This window comes from Leucopleurus acutus (assembly GCF_964270905.1).
Source record: "Leucopleurus acutus genome assembly, chromosome: 14".
In the NCBI taxonomy this organism is placed as follows: domain Eukaryota; kingdom Metazoa; phylum Chordata; class Mammalia; order Artiodactyla; family Delphinidae; genus Leucopleurus; species Leucopleurus acutus.
Window position 1 is genome coordinate 77,325,398 of NC_139156.1, and position 24,337 is coordinate 77,349,734.

At 39.0% G+C, this 24,337-nt stretch overlaps 1 protein-coding gene across 2 annotated transcripts in view; it reads right to left on the reverse strand.

The window, feature by feature from the left end:
• RYR2 (ryanodine receptor 2) overlaps positions 1-24,337 on the reverse strand; it is a gene marked incomplete at both ends in the record, with an annotated part of 711,173 nt that overhangs the window by 312,587 nt on the left and 374,249 nt on the right. For both annotated transcript variants that reach the window (XM_082854592.1, XM_082854593.1), the window contains 4 exons: positions 189-430; positions 1,936-2,069; positions 2,412-2,530; positions 20,624-20,719. In XM_082854592.1, coding sequence (XP_082710718.1) covers positions 189-430; positions 1,936-2,069; positions 2,412-2,530; positions 20,624-20,719 — 591 coding nt within the window. The remainder of the gene's footprint in view (positions 1-188; positions 431-1,935; positions 2,070-2,411; positions 2,531-20,623; positions 20,720-24,337) is intronic.

Below are 24,337 nucleotides of genomic sequence, written 5' to 3' on the forward strand. Positions count from 1 at the left end.
GTAAGAGTTTTCTTTTTCCACTAGTGAAATTCTGCTTTTTACTTAACACTCTTATCATTTCAGTGTTACATTTCTGAAATAAATGTACCTGATATGAACAGCACCAATACCAACAGCTTTTAGAAATGTCCAGTGAGGGCAAAAGATTTCCTTCAAAAACACTGTGAAAGAAAATGGATACCACGTACCTGACCAGAGGTGAAGGCCGTCAAATCCATAGGAGAAGAGGTCATCTCCGACACCATTTCCACCCCACTCCTCGCCCCCTCCAGGGTAGGGAGAGTACCCCTCCGTTGAAGCCCAGCCCACTCGCAGGTGAGTGGCTTCGGCGGTCACAAATGGCTCGGTGTGGTCCACCATCAACTCATAGTACCATTTCCTATATTGCGCAGACCCTTCGCTGACACCCAGAAAAATATTGGGTCTCATGCTTTAAAGAGATAGGAATAGCATGTGAGAAAATCTGAATAAACCTTTCGTTGTCTTAACTTACATCGTGCTATTTTGAATTAGTCCTGCTTCTCAAAGACATATATTACACATTAAATATGTTTCCTTAAGTACAACAAATTATTGAAGCAATCACTGAAGTCTGCAGTGACCGCCAACCTTACAGTTAACATTCAGACACTGATGTTTGCTTCTGGGATAACTTGGCAAGGTCACTTCAGGGTCTATTGTTTTTTCTTAACTGCTCTTCAGCATATTTTATATCATTAATCATATTGAAGGGGAGGCACTCAGGATAGCACAGCAGGTCCTCGGACCTAACGGAGTTACTGTTAATCCAGGACACAGAGACATTTTCCTAAGCTGAGCTTTGTGTCATACAGAGTTTGAGGCTGAAGCAAGTCATGGTGTTAGTGAAGGAACCAAGGTAATTAGTCATCTTTGTTGTTCTCTATGCTTTGCTGTGAGAAGAATAATTTCTAGTTCGTTGTATTTAATTGCATTTGACGGAAGAACTTTTGCCCTAAGTTAATACTAGGGATTAGTGAAAGTCTCAGAAAACACTGCTCATTAACGACAGGTCTATTATATAAAGAACCACAAAGGAAGTCTTAAATCAATCTTTTTTAAAAAATCACAACGTAGAAATATACACTAAACCCTACATTTCTGTCTGAACCAGAGTGAAGTAGCAAGTATTTCCTGGACAGCTGCTAAACACAGTGTACTGAAGTTATCACTATCACATATAACAGTTCCTTAATTATAAGCTGTATTTATTACTGTTGTTGTAATTATTATTATTATTTTATATATGGAAGGCACTATGACATGGTGGTGAAGAGCTCAGTCTCTGGAGTTAGTTAGACCTGAGTTCCATTTCCAGTTCCAACATTTCAATCTATAAAATGTAGATAACAATAACACTTTGTGCAAACACAAGCAGCGTAGAATACTTGTAAAGCACCTGGCATTGTGGCTGGGACAAAGTACCCAATGAATGTCTGATACCTTGGAAGGTACACCTAACTGAAAATGTAGTTTTATTGCTTATTTGTAGAATTTATTATACTTTGGACATTTGAATTCAATGTCTTTATTATACATAGTAGGCACTTCACCATTGGTAGTGAAGGATATAGTGTTTTTAGTTATGTTCTAAGAAGATGTAAAACATAATTATATATAATTATATCCCTGTATCATTGTCAGCCTGCTCCTGAGGATGACAATGACAATTCGGCTACATATGAACGTGACTGAGAGCTCTTATACATTTTTTTGTAATAAATGTGTATTTTGCTTGGGTCATCCTATTGTTGTTATCTCATCTGATGGGTAGAAAAAATTCCTACACTCTTCCCTGGGGAAATATGTAAAAGATTCTAATCAAACAAACAGACTGTACGATGTTTTAGCAACAAAGCTAGAACGTGCATTTTTTGTTATGCTACCAATCTGGCGTCGCGGGCTCGCTGAACCTACCTGCTGACGTGGTTCACAAGGCGTGTCTGCAGTAACAGGTCTCTTCCTGGCAGAAGATTGTCACAGATGAGATGCTGGTTAGAACGGACTGCTACCCCATGGCAAACACAGAGGGAGCATAAGACGTCCAGAACCTGAAAAGAGAAGCCACCTTCAGACTCTCATTCCCTTCTCAGGTTCAAGTGTCAGCAGCAATTTCCACAAACACACTTCCTCCAGTTACCTCTGACCCAGTCACTTTAAACATTACAGCCACGTGTCCACTTATTTTCCAACTTTCCTTCATACACACATTGAGAACTGCTCCAGCCTCCCATTGAGGCTATGCATAAGCACTAAGCAATATTACCTGATTGGAATGAAAAGGTGAAAAACACTCACGAAAAATTTGACACACCTTTTAAAAATTATCTTTTAAAAAAATAGTTTTAAAGTTATTCCAGAATTTATTTCTGGCAATAAAATGGTTCACTTACCTTGTGATTTCTTCCATGCTTGTCTAAAAGTGAGATAATGGATTTAATATGGCCTTCTTTAATAATATTTAGAGCTTCTGGACTTTCTACTAACACACAGTGTAAAACTTCAAGAATACCTAAAGAGAAAACAAAGAAAGGGGGGAAATATGATTAACCAATCTACAATGATCAGTGGCTTTCCTCTTCTCTATGTGTTTATTCAGGTGTTGACTGAACATAATATAATTATTATGTGCTCAATGCATTTGGGCATAATGCATAATATCACAGGGCACCTGTGATAGGGGACAGGTGGTGTTTGGAACACAGGGCTGATAACCAAAGATGATGTCGAGTGAGGACAAGGCAAAGATATGGTGTTCAGCTGAGTAAGCAGGTAATTCTGCCTGCAGAGAAATGAAAGAAAGCAACATTTAAGTGGGGCCACAGAGAACTCATTCATGGCCATTTTCCAGACAGGAAAAGATGGCGGTAAAGTGCTGAATGAAGTCTTGAATGGGGGGCATACCTCATGCGCCTGGGGTACAAAGCCAACAGGGGATGGGACAGGTAGGTTAGGGCCAGCTTACGAAGCTTCTAGACACTGGAAGCATAACCCTGCAATAATGCATCCTAACCCATGGAGATCATTACATTCTCCTGGAGGTTTATAGCAGAAAATGTTTCTTGGTTTGCACAACAAGAGAAATATACAAGTTAACACAAAAATAAATAGAAATATACAAAACCTGAAAAAGAAGGGTAATATTTTTAGGTATTAGCTATCAGAGAAGATAAAATGGAATACATCTTTTCTTAAAGTCTAAAACAGAAATTAGAAAATAAGTCTCATTATCAGAATTTTTAGTGTGAACTTGGAAAGCTAAATGGGTACACGTATATTTATTTTTTCAGAGCAAGCCTGCCTTGTCAACAATGAGAATGTAGTTCATTTGTAGCAATTAGACATAACACTTAGAAAGTGTGATCTCTGTCTGAGAGCTACTGTCTGACATCTCTTAGAGTATTGAGAAGGGTCCCAGAGGAACCCTGTAGAAAGGTTTATTCATTTCAAAGGGAGATCACTTTCTTGGAAAAGAAATGTAAAATGCTCAGGTTTACAAATGGTACGGTATAGAAGTAATTCACTATTACTGTCACAATTGACACTTGATCCAAACCAAGACAAGGGCTGTTAATACTAATTTCTTCACCAATGACTTAATGTTTTGAAATATAAATGCACATTCAATGAAAAAATGCCCCAAAAGGTAAGTTAATTTTTGGTGTGGTTCAAAATCTGTTGCTGTATTCCAACAATCCGTGCCTGTTAAAAATCAACGAGAGCAGAAAATAGTAATACAACAGGCTGATGGATAAGTTAAAGAAGATTTTTATATAAGGGTATGGAAACTATTTCTGCTATTATTAAAAAGGTAAGCAATAAAATAAACCCCATCATTCCAAGCTATAAGAAATTAAAACAACAGAAAGGGAACAGCATTTTTTTTTTTTTTTTTTTTTTTTTTTTTGGCTGTACCGTGCAGCATGTGGGATCTTAGTTCCCTGACCAGGGGTGGAACCCACGCTCCCTGCAGTGGAAGAGCAGAGTCTTAACCACTGGACCACCAGGGAAGTCCTGGGAAAGGCATTTTTAATAGATGAGTCATATGTTATCCTGATGTTTTTGGTTTTTTGTTTTCTCCCTATTACTTATTACTATAGAGCACGTGGCTGCCTATGTTTATAAATAAAGTTGTACTGTGTTTACACGCACGTTTGTTCACATATCTTCTTGGAACTAAAAGTATGACCCTGCAGCAGTGCATTGTAACTAATAGAGCTCATTTCACTTTCCTGGAGGTTTACAGTAGAAAATGTTTCTTAGTCTCCAAAACAAGAGAAATATACAAAATAATACAAATGGTGCTCTTGCATTAAAAAGGCAGAGCTGAGTGGCTGCAACAACAAAGTCCTATAGTCCCACAACCTAAAATATTTACTATCTGGCCTTTTACAGAAAGAGTGCGCCAATCTCTGCTATAAAACATAATCATTAAGAAAAAAACAAGTAGAAGATCAAGAAAAATAAATCTTTCATGTAAATAAACATTCACGAAAGCCCACAGCATTCATAAACCTAAATATATCAGAAAAGATTAAAGACTAGATTTTTGGAAATAACAGCACCTATCACAAAATGCAAGAATGGCAATGTGAAAATAAATCTCTGATTTTTCTCATATTCAGTCTATTCTAATGGAAGGGTTTCAGAGTTTTGGGTTTAACATTAAATTTTTTTTTTCAGTGGGACCAGGTCAGAGCCAACAAATAAACACCTAGATGAAAAGAACTACTGCCTCTAGTGCCGATGATAAAAAGTCAGAGGAAACTATTTTTAATTTTAACGGTTGGAATAAACTGCAAATAAACTGCTTTTACTTTTTATAGCAAGAAATTCCTAAAGGAAAACAATTGGAAACACCAGAAGAGACATTTTCAAAAATAAAAACTAGCTAGACTGCTTTATGTATATATTTAAATCATACTGATATATGCCTCAAACACTTAGGTAAAAAAAATGAGACAGAGAAACAGTGCTTGATATTAAGTGGCAATAGTTGACTAAAGATGATTTGACATTTAAAATTTAAATTCACTGAGTGAGACCCAGGAATGGCAACAGTGCAGAACACTTATGGTCAGAGTCTCAAAGAAAAATTGTATAACTTGGTAGATCATAACAGAATTATCGGAATGAAAGAATTATGAAGATGCTACAAAGTGTAAAATAAACACCCACCCAAACTAGTAAGACAAAACATTTTGATAAGTTTAATAAACTTATAGAAATGATTCATGAAATTTTAATAACACAGAAATGCATAATGTATAATGTAAACTTTTAAGAGTAAATACAAAATTGGATATATATTAGGACTGCAACTATGTAAAGTATACTTATTTACATAGTTGCAGTACTAATAAAAACACCAGAAGTTATTATCTCAGAATGTCAGTGCTAGTTATTGCTCGACTATGAGAGAGACCCTTGAACAACATGGGTTTGAACTGCACAAGTCCACTTACACACGGATTTTTTTTTTCACTAAATACATACCAGAGTGCTACGTGATCCACAGTTGTTCAATCCGTGGATGTGCAACTGTGGATACAGTGCCAACTGTAAAGATATACATGAATTTTCAACAGCCCAGAGAGTCGGCACCCCCAAACCCTGTGTTGTTCAAGGGTCAACTGTACTTCTATGACACTACTACACACACTCTATGATAAGAGCACACCTAACTCTTAAAGTAAGAAACATTTCTAGGTCCTGGTTCAAGGTAGTGACATTGGAGGATTCTAAACTCAACTCCTCCCAAGAATACATCACATCTACCTTTATATATGGAACAATTCCCTCTGAAAGAAACGCAAAACTTTACTGAGTGAATCCTATACATCAGGCAAACACAACAAAAAACCCCACACTGAATCAGGTAGGAGAGGCTGAGCCACAATCTCGCTATAAACCCCACTCCCAAGCAGCAACCCACAATCGGCAAGTAACTCACAACCCCGAGCTTCTCCCTGAGTAGCAAAGGGCTTGGAACCCCATATCTGGCACCCCTACTTTAAGACCTGCACCTGAAAGCAAGAGCCCAAAACACCTAGCTTTGAAAGCCAATGGGGCTTGCGTCCACAAGACCCATGAAGCTATAGCAAATTGAGAAAAAGTCCCTAAAGGGGCAGCAGGAACTCACCTACCCCAGGGCCCAGCACAGAGGCAGCCAAAAGTACCCAGTCTTTCTGTAAAAGGCTTATTTGCTTACCTTAAAGCTTTGGCCTGAGGGGCAGGCATCTAATTTAACACAAATCTGGGGACCAACTGAAATTCTCTCCAGAGATGGAGGTTGGCGGGCACCACCTTTGTGCTCCCCAACTGACTTGCTTCAGCTCGTGGGTATGTCCTGGAGGGAGCTTCTGTGCATGACTGGTGCCCCAGTGTTTTACACCTAGTGCCCTGATGCACAGGGACGCCCCTTCATCACCTGGCTGTGATGGCCAGCAGGGCCTGTGCTCGTGTGTTCCACGAAAGCATAACACCCTACCCCGGGCACAGAACAAACAGAGCCAACTGAAACCCACCCCCAATTTTCTGTAAAAAGGCTTATTTGCTGTCTTGGAGCTTTGGCTGGAGGGGAAGGTTTCTGGTCTGGCCCACACATCTCGAGACCCCAGATCATCGGTGTCTCTGAGAAAGGAGCTTGTGTACATATCTGACGCACCGGCTCTTATGGCTGTGAACCAAAGGACACATCCCTTGACAGCTTGGCTCTGGTGCCAGTGGGGCTTATGTTCAAGGCTTCAGTGGGACAGTAGCAAAGAAAAAAACAGTTCTTACCTAGCTATCACCCCAGGATTTGGCACAGAGAGCAGACAGAAATGCCCATCTCCCAGTCTTCCCCTGAATGAGGTATATTTGCATATTTTAAAGGCTGCTGCCTGAGGGTCTGGCTTTCAATCAGCCTGAATCTAGGTTCTGAGATCCTCCTCTTTTAGATGCCGACAGGTTTTGGCATACTCTCTAAAAATAAAGAAACCAACCCATCTATATGCTGCCTACAAGAGACTCACTTCACATGTAAGGACACACACAGACTGAAAGAGAACAGATGGAAAAAGAAATTTCAGACAAATGGAAACCAAAGAAAGCTGGGATAGCTATCTATACCTGTATCAGACAAAATACACTTTAAGACAAAGACTGTAATAAGAGACAAAGAAGGTCATTATATAATGATAAAGGGGTCAATCCAACAAGAGGATATCATATTTATACATATTTATGCACCCAACATAGAAGCAACTGAATATATAAAGCAAATATAAAAAGACCTAAAGGGAGAAACAGATAGTAGTATAATAATAGTAGGAGACTTCAATGGCCCAATTTCATCAATGGATAGATCATCCAGACAGAAAAGCAGTAAGGAAAATTGCCCTTAAATGACGCACTAGACCAGATGAACTGAACTAACATATACAGAACATTCCAACAAAAAGAAACAGAAAACACATTCTTCTCAAGCACACGTGGAGCATTCTCCAGGATAGATAATATGCTGGGCCACAAAACAAGTCTTAATAAATTTAAGAAGATTAAAATCACATCAAGCATCATTTCTGACCACAATGGTAAGAAACTAGAAATTAGTTACAAGAAGAAAACTGGGATAGTCACAAATATGTGGAGATCAAACAACAGGTTACTCAACAACCAGTGGGTCAAAGAGGAAATCAAAAGAAAAAACAGAGCAGCAAATGAAAATGGAAATACAACATACCAAAACTTATGGGACGCAGCAAAGGCAGTTCTAAGAGAGAATTTCACAGTGATAAATGCCTATAATGAGAAAATTCTCAAATAAACCACTTAACTTTACACTTCAACAAACTAGAAAAAGAAGAAACAAAGCCCAAGTCAGTACAAGGAAGAAAATAACAAAGATCAAAGTGGAAATCGATGAAATAGAGACTAAAAGACAACAGAGAAGGTCAATTTAACTAAAAGCTGGCTTTTGGAAAAGATGAACAAAACAGACAAACCTTTAGCTAGACTCACCAAGAGAAAAAGAGAAGGGACTCAAATAAATAAATGAAAGAGGAGATGTACAACTGATACCACAGAAACAAATTGGGAAATACGTTAAAAAATGAATTCTTAGAAACATAAAATACACCAAAACTGAATTACGAAGACACAGAAATTGTGAGTAGACTGATTAATAGTAAGAAGATTGAATTAGTAACCAAACAGCTCCCAACAAACACAAGTCCAGGTTGGTTTCATTGATGAATTCTACTTAACATTTAAAGAAGAATTAATATAATCCTTCTCAATCTCTTCCAAAAAACAGAAGAGAAGGGAACACTTACGAACTCATTTTAGAAGGACAGCATTACTATGATACCAAGAACAGACAAGGACACCACATGAAAAGAAAATTGCAGGTCAATATCCCTGATGAACACAGATGTAAAAATCCTCAACAAAATATAACCGAAACAAATTCAACAATACGTTAAAAGCATGTCAGTCCCTCTTCTAGATGGTTTAACCTTCCTTTATTGCCTCAATTCCCACCACTTCCTCCTACAAAGAATGATGAATACATACTTTTACTTAAATATTAATCATAAAAATTTATTAAGTACCTACCAGGCACTGTTTCAAGCAACGGGGATGAGCAGTAAACAAGGCCTGCAAAAGCCTGGTGGAGCTGGTAGGATCTTTCTCACCTTCACCTTCAACCCTTCGTGCATATATATATATCTTCTTTGCGGTACGCGGGCCTCTCACTGCCGTGGCCTCTCCCGTTGCGGAGCACAGGCTCCGGACGCGCAGGCTCAGCGGCCATGGCTCACGGGCCCAGCCGCTCCGCGGCATGTGGGATCTTCCCGGACCGGGGCACGAACCCGCGTCCCCTGCACCGGCAGGCGGACTCTCAACCACCGCGCCACCAGGGAAGCCCCCCTTCGTGCATATTAATCTCAGATTTCAACACACTTTCCTTTTCTGAGACTGCAAAATCTGAACCATCTTGCAAAGGCAAAAAGTCACCTCACTTGTTGAGTCTTTACTAACGTCCGGGGATGAATTATTCCTTCTTTGCAGTATTGATCGCATTTTATTAAAATTATTTACTTTCATTTCAATCTCCCATGAGACAATGAGCCCTTAAGGGCAGGGACTGATTTAACTGTGCCTAATGCAGAACTGAGGGGCAAGGCATTATACGTATAATACAAGCAACATTCAGCTATTTGCCTTAAAACTTTTATGGCTGTAACTTTCTGAATCATTTATATTCTCATGAGCAAGAAAAAATCTCTGAGGATATAACAAAATGGCTGGAAAGAACTTAATGGTAATGGGAGCACCCAAGTGCTGGGATGGTAGAGAATGTTCCTCACCTTGTTTTCTGTAATCAAAGTACAATGGCCCAGTTTGCTTTTTATCGATAGACTTACACGTTTGTTACCTGGCTTCCCAAACTGGGGAAGCTCTCCATCTGGGGTCAAAGTTGACTGTGCTATTTTCTATTCACGGGTCATGCCCAGGGCTGTCCACGGTTGGACAAAATTTGTTGAGGGTCTGTATGGAAAAACTGGAAACAAGCCACAGAGCAGAAGTGCTGTATTTGGTCTGACTTTACCTACCAGGAGGAATCTAGTCTGGGGATTTCACCTCAGACCAAGTAGGCACAAGCTCCCTGGTGAACCTTGTCCACTTGAGAGAAGGAGTGAATAGAATCAGACTTGGAGCCACTCCAGCACAGAAGGCCAATGAGAAGCTAGAGTAGAGCCATGGTACTTGTGCTCCCAGTGTGGTCACAGGACAACAAGGAGAACCAATTGACCTGGAAAGCACAACGTCAATCCCCCCAGGACATTATTTTCTCACCTATAGTCACAAGAGTTTTGCAAAATAAAACAAAATTAAACTAATCCCAGAACACCGAGGTAGGTGTAGTTTTAGATGGAACCTAGTTCTCAATGCATTAGGGGTAACATGGGTGTGATTCAGATTTGAGAGAAAGGAATTATCACTTACATCTCTACTGCAAGCAACTCCGGAAGGAGTCCATGGCCTCAGCTGAAGATTTCAGCATGGAAACCCCTTGGGCTAAGCTAGTGGTGAGCAAACAGGGAGGCTTCAACCTGGCGCTAACTGGTGTGAATCACACTGCTCCCTAGTTAAGGAAACACTGGGGACAGGGCACATGCAAAACACACAGAAGGGTGGTATCCACTGCAGGATCAGTGACAGTTATAATGAGAGAAACCATGAAGTCCAAATTATTCCAACCACAGCCTGCTTTTTTCTTTTCTCTCTTTCTAGGAGTTAAGATTTTTTGCAACGTTTTGGTCAGACCTTATTATTAGTGTCCCCAGGGCTCACTGAAGGCAAAAGGAAATAAGGAAATTTCTATTTTCGCCCTGGGTAATGAAATTTAAACAAAGTGACACAACAAGTAAAAAGACTGGGGGAAAGACACTGGGAAATGACAGGGAAAAAAAAACATGAAAACGCACAAATGTGAAACAAGCAGACCAAAGCTATCTATAGAGGTTATGGGAGATTGTTTCCGGATGCAGCAACAAGATATGCAGTAGACTGTCATGCTTTTAACAGAGGGACTGGTCTACTCAATATTTACAAGGTTTAATGAGGAAATATAATAATAAGATACCGCTAGTATTCTGCTGTTTTATGTACTGGTTACAAACACAGTCTAAAGCCAACGTGCCCAGATTTCAGTCCTGGCAGATTTTAGGCACATTACTTAACCTCTCTATGCTCCGGTGTCCTCGTCTCTAACACGGACACAATAATGGTGCCCACCCTGGGGGTCTGTTGTGAGAATATGTGGAAAGCATTTAGAACAGGGCCCGGATCCGAGCAGTGCTATATGATCACCTGCTATTATTTTATGGTTGTAACAAAATAACACAAAAGACAAATAAAGTGAAATAAAAAGGATCAACAGGGAAACATCATAAATATGCTTGCTTCTTTTTAAACAGAGGCTAAAAATTAAAAAATAGGAAAAGGTAGGGAAATGCCGAATGGACAACACTGATTAGAAGAAAAATTCAGGGAAAATATTTATTGATCAGCAGGAAGAAATGAAATAAAGGTTAGTTATTAAAATAAAATTAGTTAAGGTAGTATATCTGGGACTGCGGTAAGAGAGCAAGAAGGGCAAGGAGACTCAACGGCAGAAAATTTTTCTGTCTTGAGACAGCAGGGCTGTTGGGCCGAAAACACAGTGAAAGATTAACCAAGTAGCCTTACAACCTTACGAATGCTAAAATAAGACATAAAGCACTCCTGGTGGACAGGAATCCCTTCTCATGATATTATCACCATTATGAGAAAAGAAAAATATGCAAATAATCACTGGTTAGAGAGAGCAGAAGACAAGTCCAGCTAGCGCCATGTTGACTAAACGTCCGAGGAGTCTGGGAGGTTTTTGGGGTACACACCAAATGTGAAGCCATGAAAGAAAGAATATGACAGGTGTAAAGGGATGCATTTGTACCTGGGCCTGTGCATTTGAGAGGGTTCTGTACAGACACACATCTGTTGTTTTGTTCCACTAATTTAAACTAAACTGCCAATGAGTCACAACTCATATCCCATCCAAGCCATCCTTCTTTCATGGGTGGGCACGAACATGGAACTAGAAATGGCAGAAGATTCTAGTTTGAACTGGTTGGGAGCTCAGTTGGCCCTCACCCAGAACAAACAGCAGGAGTTGAATAATGAACCAGTATTTAGCATAATTACAACACATCTTTTTTAACATTTACAGTGAATTTTGCAGGTTACAGATTGAAGCGCTGAGAAAGGAATAACTTGTTATTTTACCGTTTTATGGGTATAAATTTGAATTCAAGGAACCATTTCAGTTTCAGTGTGAGATGAACTGCTAAATTTATTTTTTTCACTTTTTAAAACAAATAGAGAGGGAGAAAAGAAAAAAAAAAGTAATACAAATTTTGCTTTCTTTCCGTAACAGAGGGCTAACTTGTGAAATAAAAAGAAGTCACCCTAAATAGGGTTTCTGTATCTCACTCAAACAGAGAAAGAAAAATGATTTAAATTGACATCAATATTAAAACATATAAAGGCTTAAAAATAATGATCTTAAGAGTTATGGTCACAAGCCAAATTGGGAAAACACATAATGGCATATACTTATAATTTATAATAATGGTTTTGAGGCTAGAGAAGAAAATGGTCTCATTAAATCCTGAGCTAACATAAAGCTGAGAGGGAGAGAAAAGTGACAGGAATGAGATTAAAATATAACAGAACTTGACAAAAATAGGAAAATGAGAGGAAAATTAATAAAACTGGAAGTCAGTCAAGGTAAAGGTATTGTTGCACTGTTATTCATATACAGAAAGGGAGAATATTAGGAATGCCTTAGCAAGAAAAACAAAAAAGTTGGACCTAGGGCATTTTCTTGGAAGATGAACATGAATCCAAAGTTTCCCATGGTAAATAAGCTGAAATAAAACACATAAAATGAGTAATGTAATTATAATGTGCCATCCTGCCTTAGTTAGGCCTCTGATGGTTTGCTGCCTTCAGTTCAGGGAGCCATGATTTATAAAAGATAGACAAACTAGAGAAGTTAAAGGACAGCCAAAAGAAGAAAAGAAAATGTCAATTAAAGGCAGCTTATGATACAACAGAGTTAAATAATAATGTTAGAAATTTTATGCTCTATAAATATGTTTGTATGAATTGTCATGTCTCAAGGCCTCTGAAGTGCTGAGTGCCAGACAAGACACCATCAATACTTTAAGCCAATCTTACCTTGCTATTTATTTTTTTTCATTTATTTGTTCATGTATCACTGAGTACATAAAATGGGCCATTCTCAGTGTTAGGTCCTGGGTATGAGTAAAGTGCAGAGCAAAAATTGATACAAGCGCTGCTCTTGTCAAGTTTACAGACCATGCAAGTTCAATTCTAACTCCATTACTTTCTTTGATCTTAAAAAGATTACCTCTGAGCTTCTTATCCTCAGATTCTTCATTTATAAAATGGAAATTATAATGGAACATACCTTATAGGGTTACTGGGGGAATCCAGTGAAATAATACATTTGACGTTCTCAGCACAGTGCCCTAAATTAAGATTTCCTTGGCCACACAATACAGTCATTAAAATGTATACAAATCCAACAACTGTGTCTCTCTGTGAAATATGAGTATCTATAGAAATTCTGGCAGATGTAATTAAGTGCTCTAATGCCTTTTAAATAAATATTTAGAAGATCTACACATTTCGGCATCTTCAAGATGGATTTCTCCAGGACAAGAGAAATACAGATTAATCAACTCTTCAAAAAGATACTTGCCTCAAAGCAGCAAATATTTATTGAGAAAATTATTTTGGGCAGAAATGTAAAATGATCATAGCATCTGCCTGAGCTTTATGTCAATTTTGAAAGTTCTCTTGCAGCATGAGGACAAGTCAGGGGCATTCTTTCCGATAAGCACGAAAGAAACAAATACAAAGGGATAGAATAAACTAATTCTGCTACTTGGCAAGTGTGAAAACAGGGGAAGGAGAAAAGTTACACGATACATTATTTAATGAAAAACCACAATCTCAGATAGGGTGTTAAGTGCAGAATGGTATGCAGTCCTGAGATATATCAATATGCACGGAGCAAAGAACAGCTTAAAAATGCATTTAAAAGTGGATACAGTTTTAGGAGGGTGAGCAAGTGCTTCCGACCAGAGAATATCAGAAAGTACTGGCAGAGACCTTCAAAATACTTAGTCACATGATGGAGAGTAGCATTTTAGATCATTCACTTCGAAACTGCATGTGTAATGTGATTCAAGAGAGCCAAAGAAAGAGGGGACACAGTGCAGTGATGCCCAAGAAGGCTAGCCGGGTTAAGATACGCCCCAAAATCACTTCCACCTCAGAAATTCTACGAATCTCTGTCAACTGAGCCGGTCTATTTATATGAAAGGGTTATTATTCCCCCTCATGGTATTAGAAGAATACAATTGCACATCATCATTTGCTTCCCCCCATCAGAGGGGCATCTATCATGAAGGGAAAGAGCATGAAATAGAGCCATACTGCAAGTGACACAGTGTAATTATTTCACCAAAGATGACGCTAAAGAATATTTAATAACCAGAATGGCATGAGCAAAACTCAAACAGACGAGACACTGGCATTAAACAGTCATCTATCAGCAGCAAAGCAGAAGAGCTGATGTAAATCAATTACACTCCGATAAAATTTTTGAAAAAAACGAAAAAGCACTGAAACGTCAGTTCTGTCCATGACAATGAGACACAAGTTCAGTAACTGAAGAGGACTAGAAACCGACCAGGTGAAATGCAGAGGTCACTGTGGTTGTGGTTTTGTTTTTAATAAGCAGTTTTTCTCAAGTGAGCCCTCCCTGGATAATATAGTTTCTCTGAGACAAGACTTCCTCTTTTATTCCTCTCGCTAACCAGGATTTTGTAGAATGCCACCCTAAAGGGCCGTGCGCTGAGAAAAATACAATAAGTAAAAGTGGGGAACACTCCCATCTCCAAACCAACCGTGGAGAGTCTAAGGAAGCAGGATGGAAACATGAATTCCAGGAACCGCCCAAGAAAACCCCTGGGAGACAAAGGCTCTCTCCAATTGGTGGGAGGTGGCAACTGCAGCATGGATGGAGACCAGGCACCCAGGACAGGCGAGACAAGCGTAAGGTTGCCATAAAACAAGTGCTTGCCCTTGGCTGCAAAACCGGCAGCAGCAGCCCAGGCCACTGGGGCCAGTGTGGAGTAATGTCAGGAGAGCACTACAGCCCTCCAAGGTCAGGGAAGTGACCAAAACAGGTGCCAACTGACCCCTGCCCTTGGGCAATCAACCTTTCGCATGTTTCTCATCTAAATATTCAGGTGGCTGGTTAATTAAAGCCTAGGGAGACCACCTCTGTATATCATGCTCCTTTCTGGGGTTTAAAGCCCCGGCCTACAAAGCCATCTCTCTATAAAAGCCAGGGATGCTCTCAGCCTGGTCACTTCCGGTAGCCTTCACACTTTAATGTCTACTGCTAGAAATTAGTAACGTGGTTCAATGGTAACTATAGAAAATGATTATAAAATCAATTCTATGTTGCAACGCACTAAATTTTTTTTCTCAAATATGAGACAGTCGAAGATTTTGTTCAAGAACCATTTTCTAGAAATGTAATTTGCCATCAATCCCACACACGGATTTTTAGAAAAGCATTCTGAAAAGGACACAGATTTTGGATAACCTAGCGACTTGGATCATGTTTGCATTCAGAAAAGAATGTTCTCATTTATTTGGACTTTACTTTGGGGGAATTCTTTCTTCATTTTTCACATTGCTGGTGAGATATTTCAAAATACAGGAAGCCCTCCAAATCCGGACCTCTGTCCCCTCTTTTTTCTTTCCAGCTATAACTTAAAACTTTACTGAGAAAGGAAGAAGTATGGCTGTATACTAAGTTTTCTAGCATCATTCAAAAGTGAGTAATTTTGACAAGGGTCTTAGCTAACTATTATTTTTTTTAATTTATTTATTTTATTCTTTTTTTTTTTTTGGCTGCATTGGGTCTTCATCGCAGTGCGCGGGCTTTCTCCAGTTGCCGCGAGCGGGGGCTACTCTCTGTTGCTGTGTGCGGGCTCCTCGTTGCAGTGGCTTCTCTTGTTGCGGAGCATGGGCTCTAGGCGCGTGGGCTTCAGTAGTTGTGGCACGCGGGCTCAGTAGTTGTGGCTCGCGGGCTCTAGAGAGCAGGCTCAGTAGTTATGGTGCACGGGCTTAGTTGCTCCACGGCACGTGGGATCTTCCCGGACCAGCGCTGCACCCATGATCCCTACATTGGCAGGTGGATTCTTAACCACTGTGCCACCAGGGAAGCCCCTTAGCTAACTAATAAATTAGTAACCTTTAATTTCTAACACATGATTTCAAACATTTAGAGGGGATATCTTTGAAAAATGTATTCTCTGCTTCCCTGTCTTAAGTGACCCAACAGCATTAAACATAATTTATATATCCTGATGACCCAAGATCATCATTAAAAACACCCATCACTGTAATGTGCTCTAGGTGAATCTCTGGATGCAAAGGGATGGTTATGGTGTGGGGTTACAGAGTCAAACACATGTTGATCCCAACAGCTATCATAAAAGATTTTCTTGAAAAGGTCTCCAGTATCATCACAATTCTGATTTAGTGCTTCTTATAAGGTTCAGGTACATAAACTCCTGGGTTTAACATAGCTGACTTTCTGCAAAATCAAAAGCTTTCAATCAAGAGCTAAAGTTGCCTTCTCCATGGCTATCTCCTAGAACACTGTCCCTTTCTCCGTTAGCATTAGTGTTGTATGAATTGCTGGTATCACTTAAAAAGGTTAGCTGTGATTTCTGCATCCCTAACAGTGGATCTCATATAATATCCTGTGAACTCATATTCTTTCTAACTCAACTGCTCACACCTAAGTAGATTCTAAGGTGGAAGAGTTTCCTACACACAAGATTCTGGGACCAATTATTCCACTGGTTACAGATTTTTCCCTTTGAAAAATGATGACCTTATGCTTTGCAAGAAATAGCTGTGCCATCTTTGGAAGCTTTAAACTATCATGTTTCCAGGTAGCAAAAGCTGGATTGGACATGAGCGCAAAGCTCTGGCAACACACGACCACTCAAAGCCCCTCATCCTGCTTAGCCCCAGAGGGACTTCATTCATGGCACTGGCTAAGAGTGGGAGGAATTGGCAGGAATCCCTAAGAAGGCCATTTTGATCCCTGCAAAACTATCTGGGGGAATAGACTGTGTAAAAAATAAGACTTAGAAAAAACATGCAGCCTCCTGACCAACGGACTGTTCTTAGCCATCTCTTGAAATGCTCGAAAAGTATTTCAAGGGTTAAGAACATCCTAAAGAAACACCCAGCCTTCGGAAATACATCAACTCAATCAGTGTACCTGCTCATACAAGTCTTTTGTCTTTTCAATTAAATTTGGCCCAGAGACACAGTCACACATGAAGTCTGGGCCAATGTCCGATTTATCTCCCCTGCCCCGCAAGAAATTCATAGTGGCTGTTCTTAAAAACTGATCAGATATTCTAAGAAGGCTTTATGCAGCAGCGATACTGGTCAACTTTAGATAATGCAAAATGTGAACCAAAAACTCAGCTGCCTCTTTATATCATATAGTGAAAGAGCAGTTGGCTGGGTAGCAGATGCTGCCGGGGCCCTGGTCAGACTCTCATCCTCTCCATTCAGTGAACACTGCCTGATTTCCACCTGCCAGCATCTGCATTTCTTTGCTTCGAGATTTGTTGTGACCACAGTGGTAGCCGGAGGAGCCCCAGAACTAACGCCTCCAGAGGGCAGCACCAACCAATGAGAAGCTGGTTATTAACACTCCACCCCCCTCGCCGCTCAGGTGGGATAGCTCTAAGGCAAAGGTCCGCAGAATCACCCCGCCCCCAAGTAGCGCCAGATTCCCACGGCGGTAACCTGCTTATCAACGCACCCTCTCTGGCCCCTTCTCTACCTTGGCTCATGTCCACTCACGCCCCAGATAAACTTGCCCTTCGACCCTTGTCTCAAGCTCTACTTCTGGTGGAACCCAAACTAAGGTAAGCTTTTTCCCTAACACATCCTTTTGCTGACTCTTTTCATGTCTTCATCAGATTTCTACTTAAGTTTGCACCAGTTTATTTTGAGTTTTGTCCATTGCCCTTTTCTGAAGGCAACTGAGAGCTCGTAGACCCCCAGCTCTGCTCTGCTGCTCATATACAGACACAGAAGCTATTCGTACAGCTGGGAGATTGACAAGCAGAGGAGAGTGTGTATTCAGCAATCCCAGATAGAGAGAAACGAAGATGCTGCATACGGAAGCACTCAGTAAACAATACAGCATGATTGAAATACATTTATATTATTTCTGTGTGTGCATATACATATATATGCATGTCCTTATTGTTACTGTCTCTTTTAAAAACTAAGCAACATTCTATTTCCTCTAGGGAAAAAACGCAGGTCACTAAAAGAATGTAGCTACAGCAGAGAAACCTGTTCAGTGAAAAAAATTTTAGATACTTAAAAACTAGGAGGCTACAAGGTATACTGAACATATTTCAAGCCTGACTGTGAGAGAGCTGGTTTTCATCTTGGCTGTAAAAATTCATTCTAGCATCTCAAAGCAGTCGTTTCAAGGTTCTATGCCTCAATTTTCTTCCTCCAAAGTGAGAATGTTAGGTGAAGCATTCTCTAAGGGTCCTTCCTACTCTTGACTTTCACCCTGCTCTCTCAGAGCACAAGTCCTCTATTTTAAGTAGAAATGCCTGCGACCAACACCTGGATTGGGAAATGATCATAGCAAGTAGCGATGTGTAGCCATTGGAACTGTGCGTGTAACTGACTGAACTGAAGACTGTAAACATTGGACTCCGTGTGGCTGAGCCTGAAACCATATGCAAGCCTCTGTGTCCCTGTCCTTTGAAGTGAAAGGCTTTTGCTTTAGTCTCCCAGGCCTCCCTTAAGTCTCAAAAGTCTGGCTCAAGAGTTCAAGATTAGGAAATGCGAAGATGCAGAAACAAAGAACAGCCTTGGGCCCAGAAACTAGTAACAATGTAGACTATAAATCTGCCACACAGAATCACAGAACTCCCAGTTCCCTGAAAGATACAGATAGAGGCCCAACACACATTCCTAGACTGTTTTTATAGGAAGCGGACCCCAACCAGATGAACATTGCTGACCGCAAGTGCATACACTCAACAGTGTTTGAAACCAGAAGGTTGATGATGCTTGAAACTTCACCTTGATGCTAACCAATCCGAGACCCGTGCATGAGCTGATCACACACCCTGCAGCCCTCTCCCTCACAATGCCTTCCCTGAAAGCCACTGGGAAGCTTGGGTCTTTTGAGAGTGAGCTGCCCATTCTCCTGGCTTGGTGTCCTGCAATCAACGCTGCACTTTCCTTCACCACAGCCCAGTGTCGGTAGACTGGCTTTACTGCACCCCAGTGAACGAACCCAAGTTTGGTCCTGTAACAAGCTTAAAGGATGCTCTGCTCTGTTCTTTCCTTCTCTCTCTCTCCTCTTTTCCTTTGAGCTTTTTTTGCTGTGCATTTTTAAAAAAGTGAAGCAGCTGATTTGTCCAGAATTCATACTGCATCCTGAAGGTTGCTCTGTTCCTTTCTCTTTCCAGATACTCCCTGGGCCAGGGAAAGAGACCAGCATACTTTTTGTATCTACGGGAGCTTTCCAACAATTCTAGATGCTTTGAACCAAGAATTTATCCATTTTGCAATCCCCGCCATCATCTTACTACTATTTGATCACTTCCTCCTAGTAGCTATTCAGTTTTTCCTTACTGAATATATTCCATATTGATTCATAGTCACCTCATTCATGCTGTGATACCCTGAAAACCCTTGGCTCATAATTCTTGCACCTTTTTTACCTCAACCATCTCCTTTTCTATTTTTGCCACCCAACAATCCAGGAATGCCTCAGAACTCATTGTTACTCAAATTTCTCTTAACTTAGATTTAAGTTCCTGAATCTTAAACTTTGAAAGTTCACTCTGTGACTTACAAGTAACCTCCTTTGACCATAGCTATCTGTTCTTCTACCTCTCTATCCATTTAATTCCAACAAACCTGTCCCTGAATGGGTCTTCATCATGAAAAGTCATGGCATTATTTCTGTCTTGACAGGTATATTATTAAGTGAATTCAAACTGTCATTCATTCAATCAACAAATACTATTAAGCCCCTACTAAGTGCCAGATGGTATGGCAGGTCCAGAAAATACAAAGATCAATAAAACCGAGGCCCTACCTTCAAGGAGTTCACTACTAATGTAGGAGATGGAGAGGAAAAATAAGTAACAGAAATGGGCAGTAGTGCTATAGAAGGGCAGCTAACGGAACACTAGGGAAACAGATGGAGGAGCAATAGATTCAGTTTGGGGTGTCCCTGAGGCAATCTGCGGTGCCAGAGTTCAGGCAGGCCTGGTAAGCACAGGTGCATCTCCACAACAACGTAGAAGTAACATACTTGTTAGAGACAGACGTATCAGATTTATTGCCTTTAGCTATTTTACGATGATGCAGACTGTTTATTGGTATTTATTAAATCCCTTTAAAATAAACTATTGTGCTACATGATTTGGAAAACTAATTTGTTTTCCAAACCTGTCCACATAATCATTTGAACACAAGTTAAAAATGTGAATTCCAAACCGATCCTTTTTTTTCAAATTCAATTCACTTAAAGAACAAAAACAATTCACCCAAACCAATCCTTTTACCTGTGTGGTACTGTAATGTACTAATGTATTAGTACATCAGGAATGATTGATTTGAAAAGTAATGGGAATTCTGGCTCTTCCGTGGCTTTCGGAACTTCATTCTTTTTTAAATGTAAATGAAGATACGGTTAGACTGCTTTTCAGAAATAACTAATGAAAATTCCAATGATTTTAGCAATCAGAAAACTTTCTAACCTAGTAAAAGGAAAACGTTTACATTGCACTGAATCTCAGTTTTTATTGTCTTAAGGGACATAAAATAGAAAAAAAAAAAAAAACAGGAAAAATATATCATAAAAAGGAGATAGTGGAAAACATACCAGAAGAAGCTTCCAGTCTTTCCAATCGGCTGATTAACCAGTCGAGGGAGCCAGAAAATTGAGCACAGTTTTTACGATTTCCTCTAATTAGAGCCGCTGCAAAACAAAACGCAGATTTCACAGTTACGTGATTTTCTAGTTCAAAACCAAAGTAAGCTAATAGTAGCCATAAAATGTTGGATCGAAAACAAAATACCTTTATTTTATACCTAAAACGCATACAAATACACACATATATACATACACAAAAACTGAGACATTAAAAAAAGAATTGATATTTATTCATGGAGACTGAAAAAAACACTGCTTATTAGAAGGACTATATTTTGAGAAAGTAACATTTCATACTGGAAAGTCATAATGAAGGGTAATGGAAAAACCAGTGTCCTGGGAGTTTCCTCACTTGGATTCTAATACGCCTTTCTTTTAATTAGCTGTAAGACTAAATTATTTAATTTCCCTAGAGCTCAATTTTCTCACCTATATAATGAAGAAGTTAAGATAACATCAGTTTACCAGAAAATGTGGCACAAAACACTAGGAGGTAGAACTGGTAACTACAACAGACATGCAAAGAGATACCATTAAATGTTACAGGAAAAAGAGGGTGGGAGGGCAGAGGGCTAGTAAGTTTGAAAACCATTTTTCCCCCTGTATCTCTTCTTTCCATTTAGAGATTCACAATGCACATTAAAGACTCTAAGAACTAACCCCTGCAATAAAGTCATCTATTCTAACTTTGCTTAACCTAGTGTTTTTCTACACTTCTTTGACCAAATAACCCATCTTACATGAAATTCCTATGTGACCCTTAGGATCTCTTTCAACCCAACTGATATACTCAATTTAAAACTTTTATTGTTTCTAAATCATTCACTTCTTTCAAAGCAAATGTGGTAAATATTTTATGTAAATTCTACTCTTATACCCATAAGATTGTTCAGAAACTGTATAACTTTATAAAGGGCTGATGAGATTTTTATATAAAAAATATGTTTAATGTGAAAAAGATGTTGCTATAAGAAAAATCACTATTTAAAATCTGGTAGTGCTAGGAAACAGTCTGAAGAACTGAAGTTTGAGAATACCACCTGTTCATCTCCTTGTTAAGAGCAAAACAAAGGAGACCCTGTAGCAACAGAGTTCAATTAAACTTAAAGACTTCCTTCACATTTCCTCTTTCCTCCCCCAAAAAGTTGTTACCTGGCCTGAAAGTAAGAAAAGAAATAATGACAGAAAAGACAGGAAGGCTTCAGTTCTTGCAACTGCATAAGAAAAGCTCTTTTGTGAATGGAGCCCCCATAACATTTGTACAAATATTACAACGTGATGTATTCAATTACTTAGGCTCTCTTCCAGCTCTGGGACCAAGAAGAACCAGCTACACACACACACACACACACACACACACACACACACACACACACAGAGGGACAAGTGTGTCAAGGATGAGGTGTAGTAAAGGAATGAGGAGTCCTATATGCTCAGTGGGACTTCTAATTTTAACCTGTAGGAACATCTGTAGAACAGCAGCAACTGGGGGAAAGTATACGGTGAAGTTTTTGAACCTTTGTAGTTTCATTTGTTTAAAATTTAACCCACTCCTTTAATTTTGACTTCTGGTTTTTAAAATAAAAGATATTAACTATTTTCTAGAGGTCAAATGTTAGAGATACGGTAATTCTTGAAGAAACTAATAACACACAAATAAACCCTTTTAATAAACCATGGAACGTTTAAGAAAATCATACAGTAAGCCACAAAGAAAACTTCATTAAACTTACTACAAACAGAAATGGTGTACAGACTATGTTCTCTGACAACAATGTAACGAAATATGAAATTAGTAAGAAAAGCAGAAACAAAAATAAAACCTACATAAGAGTTTAAACTCTCTCCTAAATAATTTTTTAGTCAATGAGGAAATCAATACCACAATTTTAGAATATCTAGTAAACATCAAAAATAGCAATGCTACCTTATACAATCAATGGTCGATGGTCAAAACTGTACTTAAGGAAAAATAAACTAAACACTTTAATCGCTAAGTAATGGTGAAAAATGTTAACTAAACACTCCTTTCAAAATATACAAAAAGAATATCAAAAATATTAGAATAGGAAAAACAGAGAGTAATAAAAGCAGAAATTAATATGTTAGAAATAGTAGAAGTGATCTATGTAATAAACTGAAATATGATTATCAGTATGGTTAAGGATTCTTTTTTTAAATATAAGCTAAATACCAACGACATTAATCAAGAAGAAAAGAGAAAAAGAACAAAGTTAAGAAGAAAAAGGAATTATAAACACAGCCACTTTATACATCTCTGTACTGGAATTTTTGAACATTTAGGAAAGAGGATGGCCTCCACATATATCTTTTTTCACCAGAATTGACCAAAGAAGAAAATCTAAATAGAGTAGCAAACCACGAGTAATATTGAGAAGTATGTCAAAGACCAAAAACTTTTTTTTTACATTCAAGAATTAAGTCATTTCTATAATAAACTGTTCCAAAGTAAAGAAAGAAAACCTCCCTACTTTTCTACAAAGACAGTATAACTTTGATATCAGTGCCTACCAAAGACAGTATGATATAAGAAAACTAGAGGGAATGGGAAAAGAATCTTAAAAAGAGGGGATATATGTATATGTATAACTGATTCGCTTTGCTGTACAGCAGAAACTAACACAACATTTTAAATCAATGAGACTCCAATAAAAAATTTTTAACAAAAGGAAAACTAGAGGGAACTCTTACCTATGAAAGCAGATCCCAAAGTCTTATACAAGGATGGTATTTACAAACCATATTCAGCAGTGCATTAGCATTAACTCAAGTGGGGCTTCAATACTCCAGTGAGACAGAAATGTATTAGGAAATCTGTTCATAAGTCACATGAAACAGATGATCTCGGCAGACTCTGTATGTACTTCTAATCAAAAGAAAATTGAACTCAGTCAAACAGAATGCCTCCTGAGCATTATGAATGTGTGTGTGCATGTGTGTGCACGTGCGGAGTATGTTTCCCAAATAAACAGAGTGTGCGACTTATTATAATTCAGCAAGTTACCCATGAAAAAATCAGCTGAGTTTCTAAAGTAATGGAAAAATATACAGAGAAATACAAGAAAGCTCATTCTAACACTATTTATAATAGCAAAGCACTGGAAACAGCTTGAGTGTGGGCTAAATAAATGATGACACATCCCTTCAGTAGGGTGGAGTACATCCACTAAAGCCTGATGAAGGTTTACAGTCACTGCCGAGGAAAGATGTCCACAGTACAGAAGTCAGTGGAAACAAATGCTATAAAAGAATACTGAGACTGCGATCCCATTTTGGTGAAGTAAATGGATATACTCGATATGCACGTGCACAGAATGGAGAAATTGAGTTTTTTAGAATATTTCTTAGAGAATGAGAGCTGACTTTTTGAGAAATAGATCATGATAAGTTGCTGGGATAGAAACAGACCTTGAGGAACATTGATAAGGGTGGGAGACCTCTCCCCGGGTCAAAAGGGGAAATTTTCTTATTCTAAAATGGGGGATGGGGGGAAGGAATGAATGGAGCTGGGAGGAAAAAGGGTCACCCTCGGTGATACGATTCTGCACAGGGACCCTCTGAAGCCACAATAAATTCTGTAAAATAAATAAACAAGCAAACAAATAACTCACAAAGGCTGGATAAGAATGGAAGTTTGCACGA